The following is a 16,629-nucleotide window of genomic DNA, read 5'->3' as shown; positions in this document are numbered from 1 at the left end:
AGACTGAACATAAGGAAGAAATGAAGGTGGTGAGGAGCTTGACAGGTTGCCCTGGAAAGCTGTGGATAACTCATCCCTGGAGCTGTTCAGGAGAGGTTGGATGGGGCTTTGAGCAATCTGACTGAAGAAGAGATACACTTGCCTGTACAGAGTCTGTGGACTAGATGATCTTTGAATGTCTGTTCCAACCTGAAATGTTCCATGATTGAATCAAGTGAGTTTGCAGGGAATTTATATTCTTAGAATGTGGTTCTTTTAGCTGAGAGAAATAAGATGTGTCAGTGTGAAACAGGGACATCAGATGGCAGAAATAGTTTAACAGCTTTAACCACATGATGGGAGAGATCCTTTCAGGAATGGGAAAAGGCTGTTCTTGACTGGACACGTGTTGAAACTGCTTGGGCTGAGTGTGCAGTCAGGGTCTGAAACAGTGGCTCCCATGCTGAATATCAATGTTTCAGCCTGCTTGCTGCAGGACAGGCAGGGTTGTTTGGAGGTGGAATAGTTAATGTAACAGGTTATTTTTTCCATCAGTACCACACTGAATTTTGCTGGGAAAATGTTAAATGTGTGGTAAGAGTGGGTAGTGCATGTGACCCAAGTATAAAAGGAAAAATTGATGCATCTATAGTAGTATAACACTGTTCTCATTATTCTTGTACAGTGCAAGAGGCACATATTTTGGCTGAGATCCAATAGATGGAATTGCAAGTGATGTTTGACCTACTGGCAGATTTTATTTTTCCATTTAAAAACTTCGGCCAACTGCATTTCTTGAGAAATTTTTTTTGTCTGCTTCATTAAATCAATTCCATAAGTGTTAATATTTCACCAAATTTATAACCAAAACAATAATTATCAACAAATGTTGATAATTTGTTCATAAATGTCAATTCCATAAGTGTTAATATTTCACCAAATTTATAACCAAAACCATAATTATCAACAAATGTTGTAATTTCTCTTCTGAGCTTTGATAGGGAAAAGATGACAACCATACAGCTTTCTTTGGAATGGACTTTTTACATAGCCATTTAATTGTTGTATTTAAATGAGTTAAGTTATGGTTAATAAATAAATATTGAAAATCAATGAATACAAATTGCTTTATGTACCAAAACAGTTTGAGTTTTTGTGTTGGTCTTGGGAGTAGGTCCTGGTATGGTCAACATAGCTGAATTTATTTCTAAGTAATACCAGATCAGCTGCTTGTTACCTCTCTTGGTTAAAGAGTATAAGAACAAAAAGCTTGAAACTGCAGAGATTGTTATTTTTCAATTTAAAATAGTATGTTGTGATTAATGGATTAAAAGCTGCTTTACTCTGTTGTGCATTTTATGAGGACCTGTCTAGCTCTCATTCATAACTGGGACAAGTTTGAAATATTAATTATACTCAAGTACTTGTTACATATTGAAGTACCACTGCAACAAATAGAGTAGCATTTTAATTAGTTTATGATACTCTGGGTTGTAGGCTTACATTCTAAATGTACAGGATATTCCACTGCTTTTCCATGCGTGTTACCAAAAAAACAGTAAGTGGGCTATTTTGTTGTTGAAACTAGCAATCAGCAGTCTCTCTCAAGAAGGGTTGTATTGAAATATTAGCTTTCTTCTAAAGTGCTGTGATTAACAGGGGAAGTTAATGCACATTCCTGGCTCTGGCTAGTGCTAAGATGGCTTAGAAAAAATCTACTCTTTTGTTGTATTATGAAATCTTACGGTAATTAAGCTGAAGTAGCTACATTTGTTGATAGTTACCAGATGCTTACTATCCGACAGTTTCAAGCTCTCATAACTGGTAGGTATTTGCTATCCAAACTTTAGATATAGGAGAGTAGCAGTTAAAAACAGTTTCTCTGCTCATCAAATTTGTTTCATTACTGCATTGAGATTATTGCAGGCCTCATTGCTGGTATGAGTCCTGGGTCATCTTTTTAACTTTTTTCCTAGAATGTAGGAATTGCATGGCACATTTATATTTTTATCTATGGAATTTCTGTCTTGCTTCTTTTGTGCCTCAATGAGGAGAAGTTAGTCCTCTATTTCTAGTTTACCATTCTTTTCTTCGGTGATATTGTAGTTTGTAGATTAGCGAAGCTCACCTTGAAGTAAAAAAAATAAAAGAAGAAAACACATCTCTTTTCTCTCAGCTGTTTTGTTTACACAATCTTTAAGTAATTTGGGTAAAAATCACTAAACTGCACTCTGAAGTCCACATCTGTTCTTGGATGAGCAGAACCTGCACTACTGCCCAAGTTTCTGGAGTTTAGAAATTAGTCCAGCCTTATATGTTTGTTGCGGGTGGTTTTCTCTTGTGACAGGATTGAGTTTTCTGGAAAGAGTCCTTTTTAAAAAGGTTACCCATTTGCTGCCATAGTTAAATGTGATAGGTGCATTTATAATAGGTGCATTTTCCATGCTGTTGTTTGGCATGTCAGTGTCTGGCCAAAGGAAAAGCTTGCCCTGATCTGCTTTGACCACAGGGCTGCCGGTAATTACTTTTGTTTCCTTGTGCTGTTGCTTCTGAAGCTTGTATTTCTAGATGTTTGTGTGGTGTATAAACTTCAACTGTATTGGAAACCTGTATGGCTGATAAGTCACAAAGTGACTAAAAAATTGGTATGTTAGTGTGCTTCATTTGCACAGCCATTGTAGGGTTGTCCCTGATTCCTGGGTGAAGTGTATGGCAAATTACCTTATGTTTCAAATAGGAATGGAGCTGTCTGTTACCAGTTATGAACCTTAAATCCTTAACCAGCCAACCAGTAGGTGCTTGTTACAAGTTCAGTGTCTTTAATGAACAAAGCGGCACATGACATGAGGTAACTGGAACTGCAGGTGTCTGATGTCAATGCCATGAATCCATACGGAATGACAGAGAGATGCTATGCCTCTCTGAGAGCGTGTGGAAGCTGCCAACAGAGAGGTCCTGGAGCAAAAGGCTGATTACCCACTATGTCACATTAAGCAGTGGCACAGTTTGAAGAATCAATGTCTCCTGATGTTTATCACTGCTAGGAGGGTGCAATCGAACGTTGTAGCAGGCCCAGGGCCTGCAAGGCCTCCTTGGCGGTCAGAAGCCTGAGCTAGGAAATGCCAAGTCACGATGACTCGGGCCTTAGAAGCCCCTCTCTTCCGCCTTCAGACCCTGCTTATCTCTCTGTAAGCCTACAGGTCACTTTCCCTTGACCCTTATTATTGTACAACTTCCAAAACCCCTGTAAGGTATATAAACCCCTAATTCTCCCTGGTTTGGTAGAAGAAGCTGTCACTGAGAACCTTTGTGGAGGACACCAATAAAGAATTCTTCGGAACCTCACACAGCCTTCTCCTCTCTTTCCTGGCATTTGCTGTGGCACCTAGCAAGCTAAAGAGCTGAAATCACAAAGAGCTGATAATCACTAAGAGCTGATATCACTAAAGCTTGCTTAGGCTGCCTGCAGCTGGGAGCTGCTTGGGAACGCGGATGCTGTGCTGAGCACCACTGAGCTATCCTGGCCAAGGCAGCCCACTGGGCATAGCATCCATTGGGAAGCTGCCCCAATAGAACATCCCCATGAAAAACTCCATAATGGATGTTGTGACCATCACTAGTCTTGTAATCCAGTACTGTGATCTGCGCACAGTCCTATTTGTCAGGGTCTTTTCTCTCTTTCCTTCCTACTCATGTATTTGAAAAATGCTTTAGAAAGTGCCATTTTATTTGTTCCTGTCCCTCTACCCGTCAACCATTGCACTAGTAATAACACACTGCATTAGTTTAATGTGGGCTGCTCTTCAGATTTAGGTCTCTCATCCCAGCTGCTTGGAATGTTGATCCATGGGATATGTATACAGCAGGGATACCTCACACTTTCCTCCCTCAAGTCCCTCTTGTCTGTGTAAGCCCTACTCTGAATGGTTAAATGTAGGAAGATGATCACTTGTATTTGTATCCCAGAAGATGAAGATATCTTTAGATTTGTTTTAACTGGTGTCATTTGAAAGTTGGATAGCAAGTTTTTATAAGAGTGCTGTCTTCAAGGAGGGTTTGGTTTGTTTTTGTCGTTCTTAAAATTGAACAAGAAATATAATTTACTTTATTTCCTGGATTGTGGTAGCACTTAAGAGGAATTACTGTAGATCAAATTAGAAGTTACTTTTTTGTTAAGACTGGTTAAAGAGATGATTTTACTTCTTTCTTTTTATGAGTTTTTGGTTTGGGGGTCTTGTTTTTTTTTTTTTTGTTTTAGTTTTTTGTTTGGTTTTTGATTGTTGTTTTTCTTGATTTGGGTTATTTTTTTGGTGGGGGAGCCAGGGGGTGGTGTTGTGGGCATGTAGTTGCAGTACATCACATGCAGTTTTACAGCTTTATCCAGAGAGCTGTTACCAGTGGCTCAACATCATTGTCCATCATTGCAAGGGGAGTACCTCCACGTGCTCGTGTTTGCAGAACTCTTAGAGATACAAAGCAGAAGCGATTGCTGGAGGTTGTGGGGTGTTGTCATCTATTTGGATACTGCAGTAAAAGCATGGAGTCTGTTTTGTACTGTAGTGAACTTACTAGCTTTTCGCTGAGTGAGTTCGTGAGTGATCTGAACTGTGTAGCGGAGGTTGAACACTTGCATAGACAGGAAGCTTTGCTGAGAACTCATGTTTTGTCTTAGCAACAGGCACTGTTAACTTCTCTTTGTGCTGTTTGAAGCTATATATACAGAATCCTGATGTTGGTTATAGCCCTCCACTTGCACTGAAACAAGTAGGTACAATGAAAACTGAAAACACGGTCAAAATTTTGAACACCTGTGATCGTTAGAAATCAATCTCTTGAAACAAAGTGATTTTTACTTTTTACTGTAAAAATCAGTAGTTCATTAAAGTAACACAGGCAGGATTTTTTTTTTACTTTTTCAGCTTTTTGTTTTTGTAGTTTTCAGACTGAATGGTGCATCCTTAGTGGTGTGTAGACTACACAATGGGTATTAGCAGGTAAAATGGAAATTGCAAGATCAGGTCTCTTTCTCTGAAAATCATAGATGAGCTGATTTGATTATGGTTGATAACTTGAAGCATTTTCAAGTTTTCTGTCACCCATAAGTTATTAATTTTTAATTTTTCTGAATTTTAGGTGGAAATTACTTGAGAGAATGCACATGGTCTGGAATGTAGACATGTTTGCACTCTATACTCAGGAATATAGCAGCAAGAGTCCAGTTCTTATTGCCAAATAGTTAAATTTGTTTAAGTTATCATTAATAAAGCAATTACAGGTATCATTAGTGGTAGGATACTTCCAACTTGTCTAGTCAGAAATCCTTCAGAAGAAAAGGAATGAAGAATGAAGATACAAACTCAAGGGAAAGTAGAAGAAACATTGAAATAATAGCAAAAAACCACCCCAACTTCCCAGAAGCTCTTCATAAGTTGCTCTTTGTGACAATTTTTTTGTTCTCTTCTGTTGATGAGACTCTCCCTTTGGCATTGCACCCTCTCCCACTTCTTGCACCAAGAAGTGGTGCATACTTTTCTGTGTTCTCCTTGTCTGGCAGCACAACTAAATGCCATTCAGGTTTAAGTGATGATGTGCCCGGTGAATTGCCTTGGTCACCTCTGTATCTTCAAGCCATTCCAGCTCATCACCTCTCTGTGCCAGTTGAGCTGTCATCAGTTTTGCCTTGCCACTTTTGTTTCTGCATCTTTGTGTTGTTGTTTGTTGTTGTGGTTGTTTCCCTGTCCCCCCTCCCGTTCTGTCATGATTGCTCTGAGGTCCTCTGCCCTCATCCTGGGCTCTTGCTATGTTATGTTACTCTGACTGGCTGGTTTTATGAATCCTGACCTCCTGCCTCAGTGTTACAAAGTAAAAAATTATATGGATGGGTAGAGAAGAGTTCATATCAGGTTGCTTCAGTTCTTTATAACTTACAGGTACTTGCAGCCCTGATCTTCTCCATGGAGAGTTGCCTAGAACCAAGGATGAGGGAGTGAAGCTGGGGAGGTCTACGTTAATAGAAGACAGCTTGTAGGTGGCTGTAAAAGCATCCTGTAGTACTATGCAACTAACTTTCCTCTAGAGCAGGGAAGGTGTAGAAGGTTTCTTGTCCTCTGCCAGTTTGCAGTGTGCAGTAAGGTATCAGGCCAAAATCCATGCCACCATGTGCTGTTACTACCAATGCCCTTTAGCATCTTGTTCTGGCATCTGGAGACCAAAGGAAACAGTGACAGAGCTGCACTTGTCCATCTTCTGATTTGGAATAAAGCTCTGGAAGCAGTCCAGATTTCAAATTAAATTTCAAAATGAGTGGTAACAAAAATAAGCAAACTTTTACTGCATGGTGTAATTAATGTTCAGATAATGCCCAAAATCACAGTAACAAATGATCCATCCTAACTGGATGCAAATACTGTTTTCCCAGCTTGGACAACAGAGCAACAGCAATATGCTTGTAACAGTGGTCCCTCACTAGCCTGTCAAATCTGATTAGTCACAAGACACTATTTTAATTAGACCTTCTGTGGGAAGGGGGTGATGAAATGTGGCTGGCAGCCTGTTCTTGTGTTACTGTGTGTGGTGCTTAACAGTTTTGTTTGCAGACAAGTGCCTTCTGAAGTAATGTTGTCTTAATAAGTGTACACTCACAGTGCATCAGCAAGACCTGTGTGATATAAACTTAAATGGTATGTGAATCTAAAGTGACTGGCTCTTGAAATGACCCATTTCATGACTAGCTTACTGCTGATGTGCCTTAGCTAGTTCTGTGGTTAATTAAGGTGTTGTGTATGGCAGAGGAGTTATTTTTCCACTGCATCTTGAAGTTAATGTAGACACCAGGTCAGCATTAAGATTTTACTATAGGATTGTCAGCAAAAGCAAGATACATATATCTTATGTCAGATGACACTGAGACTTTATGCGGCTCCAGAGTGATAGGCTACTGCAAAACTCCTTGGAAGCTAGATGTGCAGTTTTGGCTTGGGATTTACACGCATTGGCACTTGTGTCCCTGGAGCAGTAACCTGTAGTAACTGGTGCTGCCTTGAGCAAACACACTTATCAGCTGAAGCTGGCAAAGTGAGGAGGTTACTTTCTCTAATCAGAAGTTTTTGGAATCCTCTAAAAAAGGAGTTCCTTTTTAGTCTGAGATAGTAACTAGAAAAAAGAACTTTGAGAAACCAAAAGAAGTGTGTGGAGGTTTTATCCCAGATTAAGTGGAGAGCAGGCTGTGCTTGCATGCAGCGCCATGCAGTCTTCAGTGACAAACAGGACTGGTGAGGACCTGAGGGCTGTATGATTTTACATGTCACCTGGCTTTTTCCCTAAAAACAAATCCAGTTGATGACGTAATTGCTACTCTCACACAGAGGAACTGCCAACACAACAACCTGTCTGGAAGTGAAACCTGGGTCTGAAAGTGCAACTATTTAATGTGCTATTGTCTGCAGTCCGGGCACTGGGACCAGTGAGGCTTGTTCAGCTCCAGTGGTTGACATGCAGCTCTTCTGGGTAGTCTGGTGGCTTTGCCCTTGACATCCTTCCTTGGATGGCAGGCTTGGCACTGTTTCACCTTCTTTTCTTTCCATCTTTGAAGCATTAATGTTTTGTTTGTTTCTGAGAACAAGGTGCCAGAACCAGTTTCTGGCGTAGTGGAATAGTTTCAGACGTAATAGCACTGCTGAGAGGGGTTGGTGAGTTTCCAAAAGAACCTGACAAACATTAAGCAGGATGACACACAGTTTTTATGTTCAGTGTGCACCTGGACTTGCCCAGCATGACTCACTTCCCTATGGCCCAGCATCTGCCCACTGTGTTTCACAAAGTCTGGTTGCACGTGGGTGATCTTCATACAGCTTTGGCTTTAGCTTTGTGTAGGTTTCCCATTAGCCAGGGCTGGTTCACCTGTTGATTTCAGTATAATGTTGAAAGGGATCTTTGCACTGCAAAAGAGATTTTCCTAGAGTACTTCAAACTGGCTCTTGTTGTCCCTAGTCCTGTCAGCAGCAGCAAGGAGGAAATAACTAAGCTGTGTAATCCTCACCTTCCTTTAAAATGTAGTGTTGGCAGTTGGAATCTGCAATGGGAACAGTGAGCACAAGAGTCCTTGACAAGAGGAATGATGGGCATTAATGTTAGATCTGTCCCATGCTGTTGTGCTCTGCTGCCTGTGGGGATGTACCAGAGGTCTCCATGGTTTTGAAGAACAGCTATAGGGCATTTCAGTCTGAGATGGAGAACTTCAGAGACAAAGGGCAGCTCTGAGTCTTTGTCATGCATAATGTTACAAGGAGCACTTAAATTGAGTTACTCTAGAAATTATGCTGTTGTCCCTTGTGATGTACTTCTAATCTAGCAAAAAAACCCCGTGTTATTAAGTATACCATAAGCATCCTGGAGCAGAGTTTTAGCTGACAGCTAATTCTATCTTGATCAACTCTTTTGGTGAGCCAGGTCTACTCTCTGTTAAAAACTCTCTGTTAAAAACTGGCTAGCCACTTCTGTGTTTAACATCTTGGCCATGAATGATTCGCATCCACATTTTAAAAGTTGTTGCTAAATGTTGTGGGCTGTGAGTGGGGCCTGTTCTCATTGGTTTCTTGTGTGTATCCAACATATCTTTCTCATGGTACCATTTGTTTTACACCTCTTTTATGCATTGCCCAATGTGTCTAGATGAGTGCCATGCTGGCTAGCTGGCTGCATACCCAGTATAGTAGTATCCCTTTTTTAGAGCAGCAGGGATTAAACTGAAGAGGATCAGTGTGGTATTTCCAGTAGGAAGAGCTATTCTTAATGCCAGGGGTGGCAGGGTGTACTTCATGAGGCTGGGACAGAGTGGCCTCTGTGTGCTGTGATCTGTAACTCTGTCTTCCTGTTCACTCTGGTTGTGTCTTGGCTGTTTGCTGTTTTGGTTGGGACTTTTTTTTTTCTTTATTTTTCTGTTTCAATTGGCAGACCAAGGTCTAAGTTATTTCTTTGCTCAATTAGTTTCAAGGCTAAAAAATATGTTTGCTTATCTGTCTTGGAAACAGGCACATCAGGTGTCTGCAATGTGTTCCATAACCTAGAGATAAGACTCTGGAACTGCATGGACTCACTCTGTGCTACATATGCAAAGTTGTTCAAGCTGTTTTAAAATGTTTTTCAGGTTCTAGATGGCTTCTAAGAAGTTGGGATCCGACTTTCATGGTAAGTGAGATTTAGCATCCTTGACTTTTCAATAGGATGAATCCTACTATTGCTGCTGACTAACCTAGACAGTCCATAGAGACTAATCTGTTCAGCCTCTGAGTAGTTTTTTGTTAGGAATGAAGTGCCTTGGCTTCCTTCTTGCATAGTTGCTTGCTGATGCTGTGTTTGCCTGTTCTCTGATTAAACTGAAAATGAGTCTCTGGCTGTTCCCTGTTCCTTCATGGCAGAATAAAACATTCTCCTTCCCCAACAAATTCCCCTTCAAAATCAAAGCTGAATTGCTCTGGTGTTTGCTGAAGCGGGCACTAGATCTGTAGCATCTTCCTATGGAAGTCACATGAGAAGTTGAATTGAAAGTGAAGCTTTTAATACAACATTGCATTGTGCTTCATTTTTGCTCAGCCATGAATTTCTCTCCTAAATTGGACAAACTTGGTTCAGAAGGTAGATGAAGAAAAGACTCTATTTTTCTGTCTTCTACATATGAGATGCATAAAGTCATGCAGGTGATTGGTATCATAAAAGTTATTTGTCTGTAATGTCCTTATTTTTTAGAAAATGGTGTATAATTTGAGTGTAATTAATGTTTCTGTGGAAAGTTAAAGTTCAGTTCGTTGTATGTAATGTGTCTTCCTCAAATCAGTAATCATGACTTTTCAGGCTGTCAAAACTAATGCTGTGAGAAATTCAACCTTGATCTTTCTGGGTAATTTTTGCAATAAAAGGGTCCTGGGGAATTCAGTTTTTCCTGGAGCTCTTGATTTAGTCTTGCAAGTGTAAAGTTGACCTACAAAATAAGAAATGTCTCACTTAAATACTGGGTTAAGGATTAATAGAAATAACGTATCAAGACTTCATTTTTCGATGGTCTCCTTCTTTGCTGTGGCCCAGTGACCCTGCTGCAAGACAGCCAATTTTTTCACTTGGTACTTGCCAGCTATTCAGCAATTAGTCCTGTGTCTGAAAACAATCTCTATGAACACTGCTCTGCTTGTCTTTTATGTCTGTTTTTATTTTTCTCCTCACCTAACCAGACTAATAAAGGCTGCTCAGGGCCAGAATTCAAGATGTCTTAAATATTTCCCAGGAAAGTATGGTGTGGTGGAACGTGCTGCTGGCTTCAAAATAACAAGGTCCAAACAAATGGTACTATGAGCTGCCTGGTTAACTGGTGTGCTCCTTTGTGTACTCTCTGTTCCTAACCACACTGTCGGAGTACTGTTTCCAAGGAGCAACTTCCTTGTCTTAATTACATCTTAAGAGAGCAGCAGGACAGTTGTTTCAGTCTTCTCCGGGGTTGTTATCTCACTAAGTGAGTTTTGGTTTACTGTAGAGCATTCATCCCCTTGGCTGCCTTCAGCTCGGTGTCTCTGGCAGGCTGATGAAATCAGTGAATATAGTTGATGTATCTCTTGTGATTCTTGTTGAGCTGCTTATTAGAGGTCAGAAGGCTGTCACAGAGTGCTTGAGGCTGGCAGGGACGTCTGCAGATTGTCGTGTCCAAACCCCTGGCAGGGTCACCTAGGGCAGGTTGCTCAGGACTATGTCCAAATGCAGATGAAGATGGGAACACGAGGTATCAGTGGAGGGAAAGGAATCCCTTTTCCTGCATGGATTATGTCAAGTGTGATGCTTCAATATTTCAGTTGTATTTTTGCTGTTGCTATACAATTTCAAAGCTTCTTAACTCTAATTTCCAACAATTACATAAATGGTTCATGTGACCACAGAAACTAAGTTCCACATGGTTTCAAAACTGTTCCCCATTCATGTTTTGGTTGTTTTGTAGTTTTTTTTGGGTTTTTTTTCTGAAGTGTTTCCATTTTGGTGCCAAACTGGACACTTCTATGAGTTAAACTGAAGTGGAGAGAAATCTTACTCTTGTAGTAGTTTATTGTGCCAGGAATGTAGTACAGAGACCGGGCTGAAAAGTATGCTTTAGCCAGGCCTATTCTCAGAAATTACTCAGCGTTCTTTTACCTGATACAAGGATGAAGTGGCTAACAGACTTATTAAACAACAGTTTGGTAAAAACTTGTTTCGCTTGAACATGTGGCTGTTGTAACAATGCCTTTCATAATACTTTTTTTATGTAGGTTTTTTTCTTACTGCTCTAGAATATGACATTTAAAACAATTTGCACCCTGTTCTCCTCAGCGTGACCTGCTTACAAAAAGAGAAGGATTTTTTGCTCTCTGGATAAAGTTTTAGCTTCACCGAGCTAGTACTGTTCTGATTGGGCTGAATTTTATATGCATAGGTATTTTGCCTCAGACATTTTGCCATCAAATGTCCTAAACCATTTAGTTTTTTTTAATATGCGCTTGTGGACTTTTTCTCATAGTTATATTCTGGATGAGGTTACAGCAAGGGTTGTTATTAAAAAAATCAGTATACTGGGGAAGAAAGTAGGAAGTTTTATTCTTTAGTCAAGCTTCTGGGGTTAAGCTGGCAGTTTAATATAGCTAGTTAGGTGTGCTTAGTATTTTTTATTTGCTGTGCAAAACAGGATTGCTGTTTACATACAGCAAAGTTTCTGCTTGTACCCTCTGTGGCTGGTATCTGCTTCAGGAGTTGTTGTGCAAGGGGAAGTGCCCACTGCATATTGTCAATAGGTCTAATAAGACAAGGATTTGCATGCTGAGCAATTTGGGCTGGGAGATCCTTGTGGAGAGGTAATCTTGCTGCACTTGGATCATCTGGCATAGAGCAGGACTTGTGCCAGTGGCATTAACAGGCCGTGGTAGCAGCAGTTGGCAGATATGATTGGCTCTGACCTGGCCATGATTTACCACTCTGGCTGCAGGGGCTGTCCACAGTTATTTCTGTATAAGCAAATGCTTTGGCATATCAGGCTCTCAAGTTGTCAGCTCAAGTACAACTTGGATGCTGTTGTTGCAAACAGTGGTAGTGTTGGCCAGGTGAGGTGCTGGCTGGATGCTATGCTGTGCAGTGCTTAGATACGTGATTCCCAGTAAGGATCACTGAAAACAGTCATGTTCTACCTGGAGCTTTTTTTTTTTCATCCTGCAGGTGCAGGTGGCATGTAGGTTGTTCTTTTCAAAGTGATTGTTGCAAAGTGTCCTAACAGGACTCTGTGACCAGCCAGTGTGTGCATAGTATGAGAGCTCAAGTAATGACAGCATGTAAGCCTTTAACTGCAAATTGACAGGATGTTCTTGTTTATGAAAGCTGCTCAGCCTCTGGGAGTCTGTGGCTGCCTTGTAGATGAATCAACAGTGAAGGAACACAAACAGTACTTATACTGCCATCTGAGTATGAAAATGGGTCAGATAAAAACAGCAAGTCACAGATCACTGAGCGAGGAGGGCTTGGTCACTGAACACTATCTTAGATGTTGCCACTAATGTCTGTCTGTACTCATGGAGAAGCTACAAGTGGGGGCTAGAGTCACTCCTCAGATTATTACACGTGCCAGAAACCTTGCCTGTGATTCCAAAAGCTTAGATGAGTGAACCAAGAGACCACTATTAGTTAATGGAAGAGCTGTTTTGTTTGTATTTTGGGTTTTCTCATACTTCTTCACAGTTACTCAAGGAAAACACATGAATACTCTGGCTGCTTGGAGGTGGTTGAGCTCTAAGTACTTTTTCCTTGTGAATTTGCCAGAGAAGTGTCATCCTAGAAAAAAACAACAGATGTAAGGCCTGGTAAAGTTAGATTGCCTTGTTTCAAAAATTAGAGTTACTGTGTTAGTAGCCTTAATATTTCACTGTGTTTTGCTTAAAGTGGAATGGCTTTTCTTCATTCTTCGCATTTGTGACCACTTCTGTCTAAATGCTACTTACTACTTGTATGTCAAAACCTGGATTGTAGTTTGTCTTAGTTGTTCTAAAGCTGCGTAATTTTGAAATCTGCTTTGAATATGACAAAAAATGATGGAGATAGAATACAGTGTTCAGGAGAGTTTCGGCATCCAGTTGTGTAGAATAGTGTTGTCACAAAGGAAACTAAGATACTGGTTGCATTGATGTCAAAATCTTGTGGATTGTGGTTGTGAGGGGGTTTACCTTCATTTTTGTTCTTTCTTTTTTCTTAACAGTTATTGCCTAGAATTTAGGAATGAAACAAATTCTGACCAAACTCCCTAAACTAAGAGACACTGAGGTCCAAACTGCTTCAAACTCCGTTTGTGTTGTTATCTGGTGTAGATGCTGCAGTGGAGATAAAATAGCTCCCAAACACAGCAATGTGAGCCTGAATGTAAAGTGTGAAATTCATGAGTTGTGGGGTTTTTTTTCTTAATGTAATTCCTGCTTCTGATTTCAGGGCCTTTCAGTTATCTTGATGATGTCCCATTTAAGATAGGAGACAGGTTCAAAACCCCAGCAAAGGTTGGATTACCCATTGGTTTCTGTCTGTCTGATTCTTCTCAGCTTGTCAGAGAAGCCCAGGTAAGTGATATTTTGCCTTCCTGCTCTTTCTCCCCTCACCCCTGGCCCCAGCCTGTGGTGCTGTACATTCCAAGCTGTCACAGTTTGCACACAGACAGTCTTGTATTTCTAGAAGATCTGTTGGGCTATATAGAAAAATAAAATATGATGTGTCATGCAGAAAGCTTCTAATTTTTATTGCCTTAAAAACCATTAGGCTTTTATTTTTAAGCATTTGTTTTAGTATATCTGTTTCAAAGAAGCACAGTGGTTTTGTGTGTTTGTAGTTAGTTCTGAATGTTACCTTGATAAAATTTTAATGTAGTTTTTAACAGGATAAATCCTAAGAACAGATACACCCAGGCAATGACATAATTTTCAGTTCTTGTTTTCTGGGTTGTTCTGAGTGAGAGTTCTTTCCAAGCTGTGGGGCAAACAGGCTACAGCTTGGTACATGGACAGCTTCCCCGTCTTGAGGAGCATGTTTTTGGTAAAATAAATTGCTAGTAGCATAAAATCAATTCCTTCAGTGCAACTGTTGGATATCTAATCTCCAAATGCAGGTTGTGATACAGGAAGTCTAATTGAATTATACTTTCTTGTTTGGATCCATGATTTTCCTTTACCAGTCCCAACTGATGATTGTTTTTACTTTGTCTGTGACAAATATTGCTGTAGAGGTGGTTCTGCTTTTTTCTTGCTGTTTTTGTTCTCTCCCTGCTCTGCATATTACGCTGTTATCCTACTTCATGGCTTTTCCCTCATAACCATTAAACACTTACCTGGTTTTTCTAGTACCCATATTTCCACTCAGTTATGCTGGTGTGGGAGAGCTAAAGCAGATGCTGATGTCCTGTTGCTGGCTTGATTGTGCTGTGTATCCATTTTTCTGCCAACCTGGGGCTCATCCAGCATAGTGTGCCTGTTCAGACTGCAACACCTGCAGTGTGGACTGTGCATCTCACAGTGGAATTCGACTCTTTTTATAGCTGTAATGAGCGCTGTTAAAAAAAAAAAAAAAGTGCAGGCAATATAGCTTCCCACCCATATTTTTAGTATTAAAAAAGTGGATATTTAAAGATAGAGTTAGGCTCCTCAGAATTTTGCCCTTTAGAACTAAGCCACTCTGTGGTCAATACACTGGTAGTGAGTAGATGCCTCCCTGTGCTGATCTGGCCTTAAAGGACCTGGTGTTAAATGGGAAAAGCTTTTGAGATCCTGTCACATCAGTAACCTACAGCAAAATCTGCTGCCTGTATGTGTTGTCATTGGTGTAGCCACCGTATCCCCTTTGGCTGGTAAGGCACTGCACTGGAGTGGGAATGAAAATACTGCCTTAAACCAATGGGTGTAACACTCTGATATCAAGTCCCTTAGCAATCTTAGGGGAAGCTGAGTAATACTGTGTTGGCCTTTGGATGCAAAAATACTCTGCTGAACGACTTGTAGAACTTGTGGACCGGGGATAGTTCAGTGGTGCCAGATCAGGGTGTGATTGTTCATCTAATAACTCATTAGACTTCCCCTTGCTACCTCCCTTGCCCTGGGGGAAGAAGGTGGGAGGGCTGTGAAACTGAGCTTGGGATGATGAGTATTTCTAAAGCAAAGCTAAATATAGGAAGAAGGCAAAATACAGTTCTCTAATCCAGGCTGCAGCCAGATTTTACTGTTAGTGGCAAAATTAAGTACTTCTGGTGTCTGCCAGTTTTGTCATTCTACAGGTTGTGAAAAAATGTTGCTGTTCCTGGTAATTCATGTAGCTCTTATTCTCTTTGCATTAGTTTATGTTGCTGTTAGAAGTAGCAGCTATGATCCATATAACTTTTTTTTTTTTTTTTTTTTTTTACTTCCCCTTCTCTGCTTTCCCCTCCATGTCCATTCAGTATGACTTCTCACTGGAAAAGAAAACAATCGAGTGGGCTGAAGACATCAAAAAAATTCAGGCTGCCCAGAGAGAAGCTGAACGCAAGGCAGAAGAAGCTCTAGCAAACTCAAAAGCAGCTCCAGAGGACAGCACCAAGATGGGGTTCTCAGAGGGACCTTGCCCTGAAGCCATGCCTCCTCCTATTAACCCCATCCTTGCTAGCCTGCAGCACAATAATATTCTGACTCCTACGCCAGCCAACACCAGCTCTGTGAAGCAAAAGGTCCTCAGTCCACCTCGTCCAAAGGCAGATTTCAACCCAGCTGATTTTGAATGTGAAGAAGACCCTTTTGACAAACTGGAATTAAAAACTATTGATGATAAGGAGGAATTAAAAAATATCCTTGAAATTCATGTTGGTACTACTGGGCCAATTGTTGCCCAGCTGTTAGATAATACTTTGCCTAAAGGAGGGTCTGAGTCTGTGTTGCAAGATGAGGAAGTTCTGGCATCCATAGAAAAGGCCACGTTGGACTTCAAACCCCTTCACAAACCCAATGGCTTTATCACTTTACCACAGCTGGGAAACTGTGAAAAGATGTCCTTGTCTTCCAAAGTGTCCCTTTCCCCCATCACTTCAGTGAGCAATATCAAATCCCTGTCATTCCCTAAGCTTGACTCTGATGAGGGTGATCAGAAATCATCAAAGCTCACGAGCACTTTCCACAGCACTACCTGTCTCCGCAATGGCACTTTGCTTAGCTCTTTGCAGACCTGTGCTCAGAGTAAAACCAGTGAACTGAATGGACACCATGTGCTTGGTCTTTCTGCTCTAAATGAGGACAGTGGCAGGGAGACATTATCCTCTTCATCCAGGCTGTCTTCCCTGGCTGTTTCAACTGTTTGTACAGAAGAGGAATCATCTCAAAGCACATCGACTACGGTAAACATGGAGTGGAGTGGAACTGGGGTTGCTGGTGAGAGGTGCAGGTGCAGAGGCAGCTCTTGCCTCTAAATTGCCCTGTTGCTTTGGTTGTAATTTCATTTGCTAGGAGTGAATTGTAGGTCCTCTTAATGTACGTGGCAAATTGATCAGTCCAGCAGGTTTCTGTGGTGGTAGTTCTGATCCTCAGTTTATTACCCTGCATTTTCCCCCACGTTTCACATTTTTAGACCAAATCCAGTGATTGTTTTTTCAGCTTT

At 40.8% G+C, this 16,629-nt stretch overlaps 1 protein-coding gene across 3 annotated transcripts in view; it reads left to right on the top strand.

The window, feature by feature from the left end:
• The window catches only part of UBAP1 (ubiquitin associated protein 1), a 34,300-nt gene that overhangs the window by 8,880 nt on the left and 8,791 nt on the right, over positions 1-16,629 (top strand). For all 3 annotated transcript variants that reach the window (XM_041422063.1, XM_041422061.1, XM_041422062.1), the window contains 3 exons: positions 9,125-9,165; positions 13,459-13,583; positions 15,446-16,369. In XM_041422063.1, coding sequence (XP_041277997.1) covers positions 9,132-9,165; positions 13,459-13,583; positions 15,446-16,369 — 1,083 coding nt within the window. In that variant the 5' untranslated portion in view covers positions 9,125-9,131. The remainder of the gene's footprint in view (positions 1-9,124; positions 9,166-13,458; positions 13,584-15,445; positions 16,370-16,629) is intronic.

This window comes from Onychostruthus taczanowskii, unplaced genomic scaffold (genome assembly GCF_017590055.1).
Source record: "Onychostruthus taczanowskii isolate IOZ18803 unplaced genomic scaffold, ASM1759005v1 scaffold70, whole genome shotgun sequence".
NCBI classification, from domain to species: domain Eukaryota; kingdom Metazoa; phylum Chordata; class Aves; order Passeriformes; family Passeridae; genus Onychostruthus; species Onychostruthus taczanowskii.
Note: the sequence above shows the minus strand (reverse complement) of the source record. Positions and strands in the feature narration are given on the sequence as shown.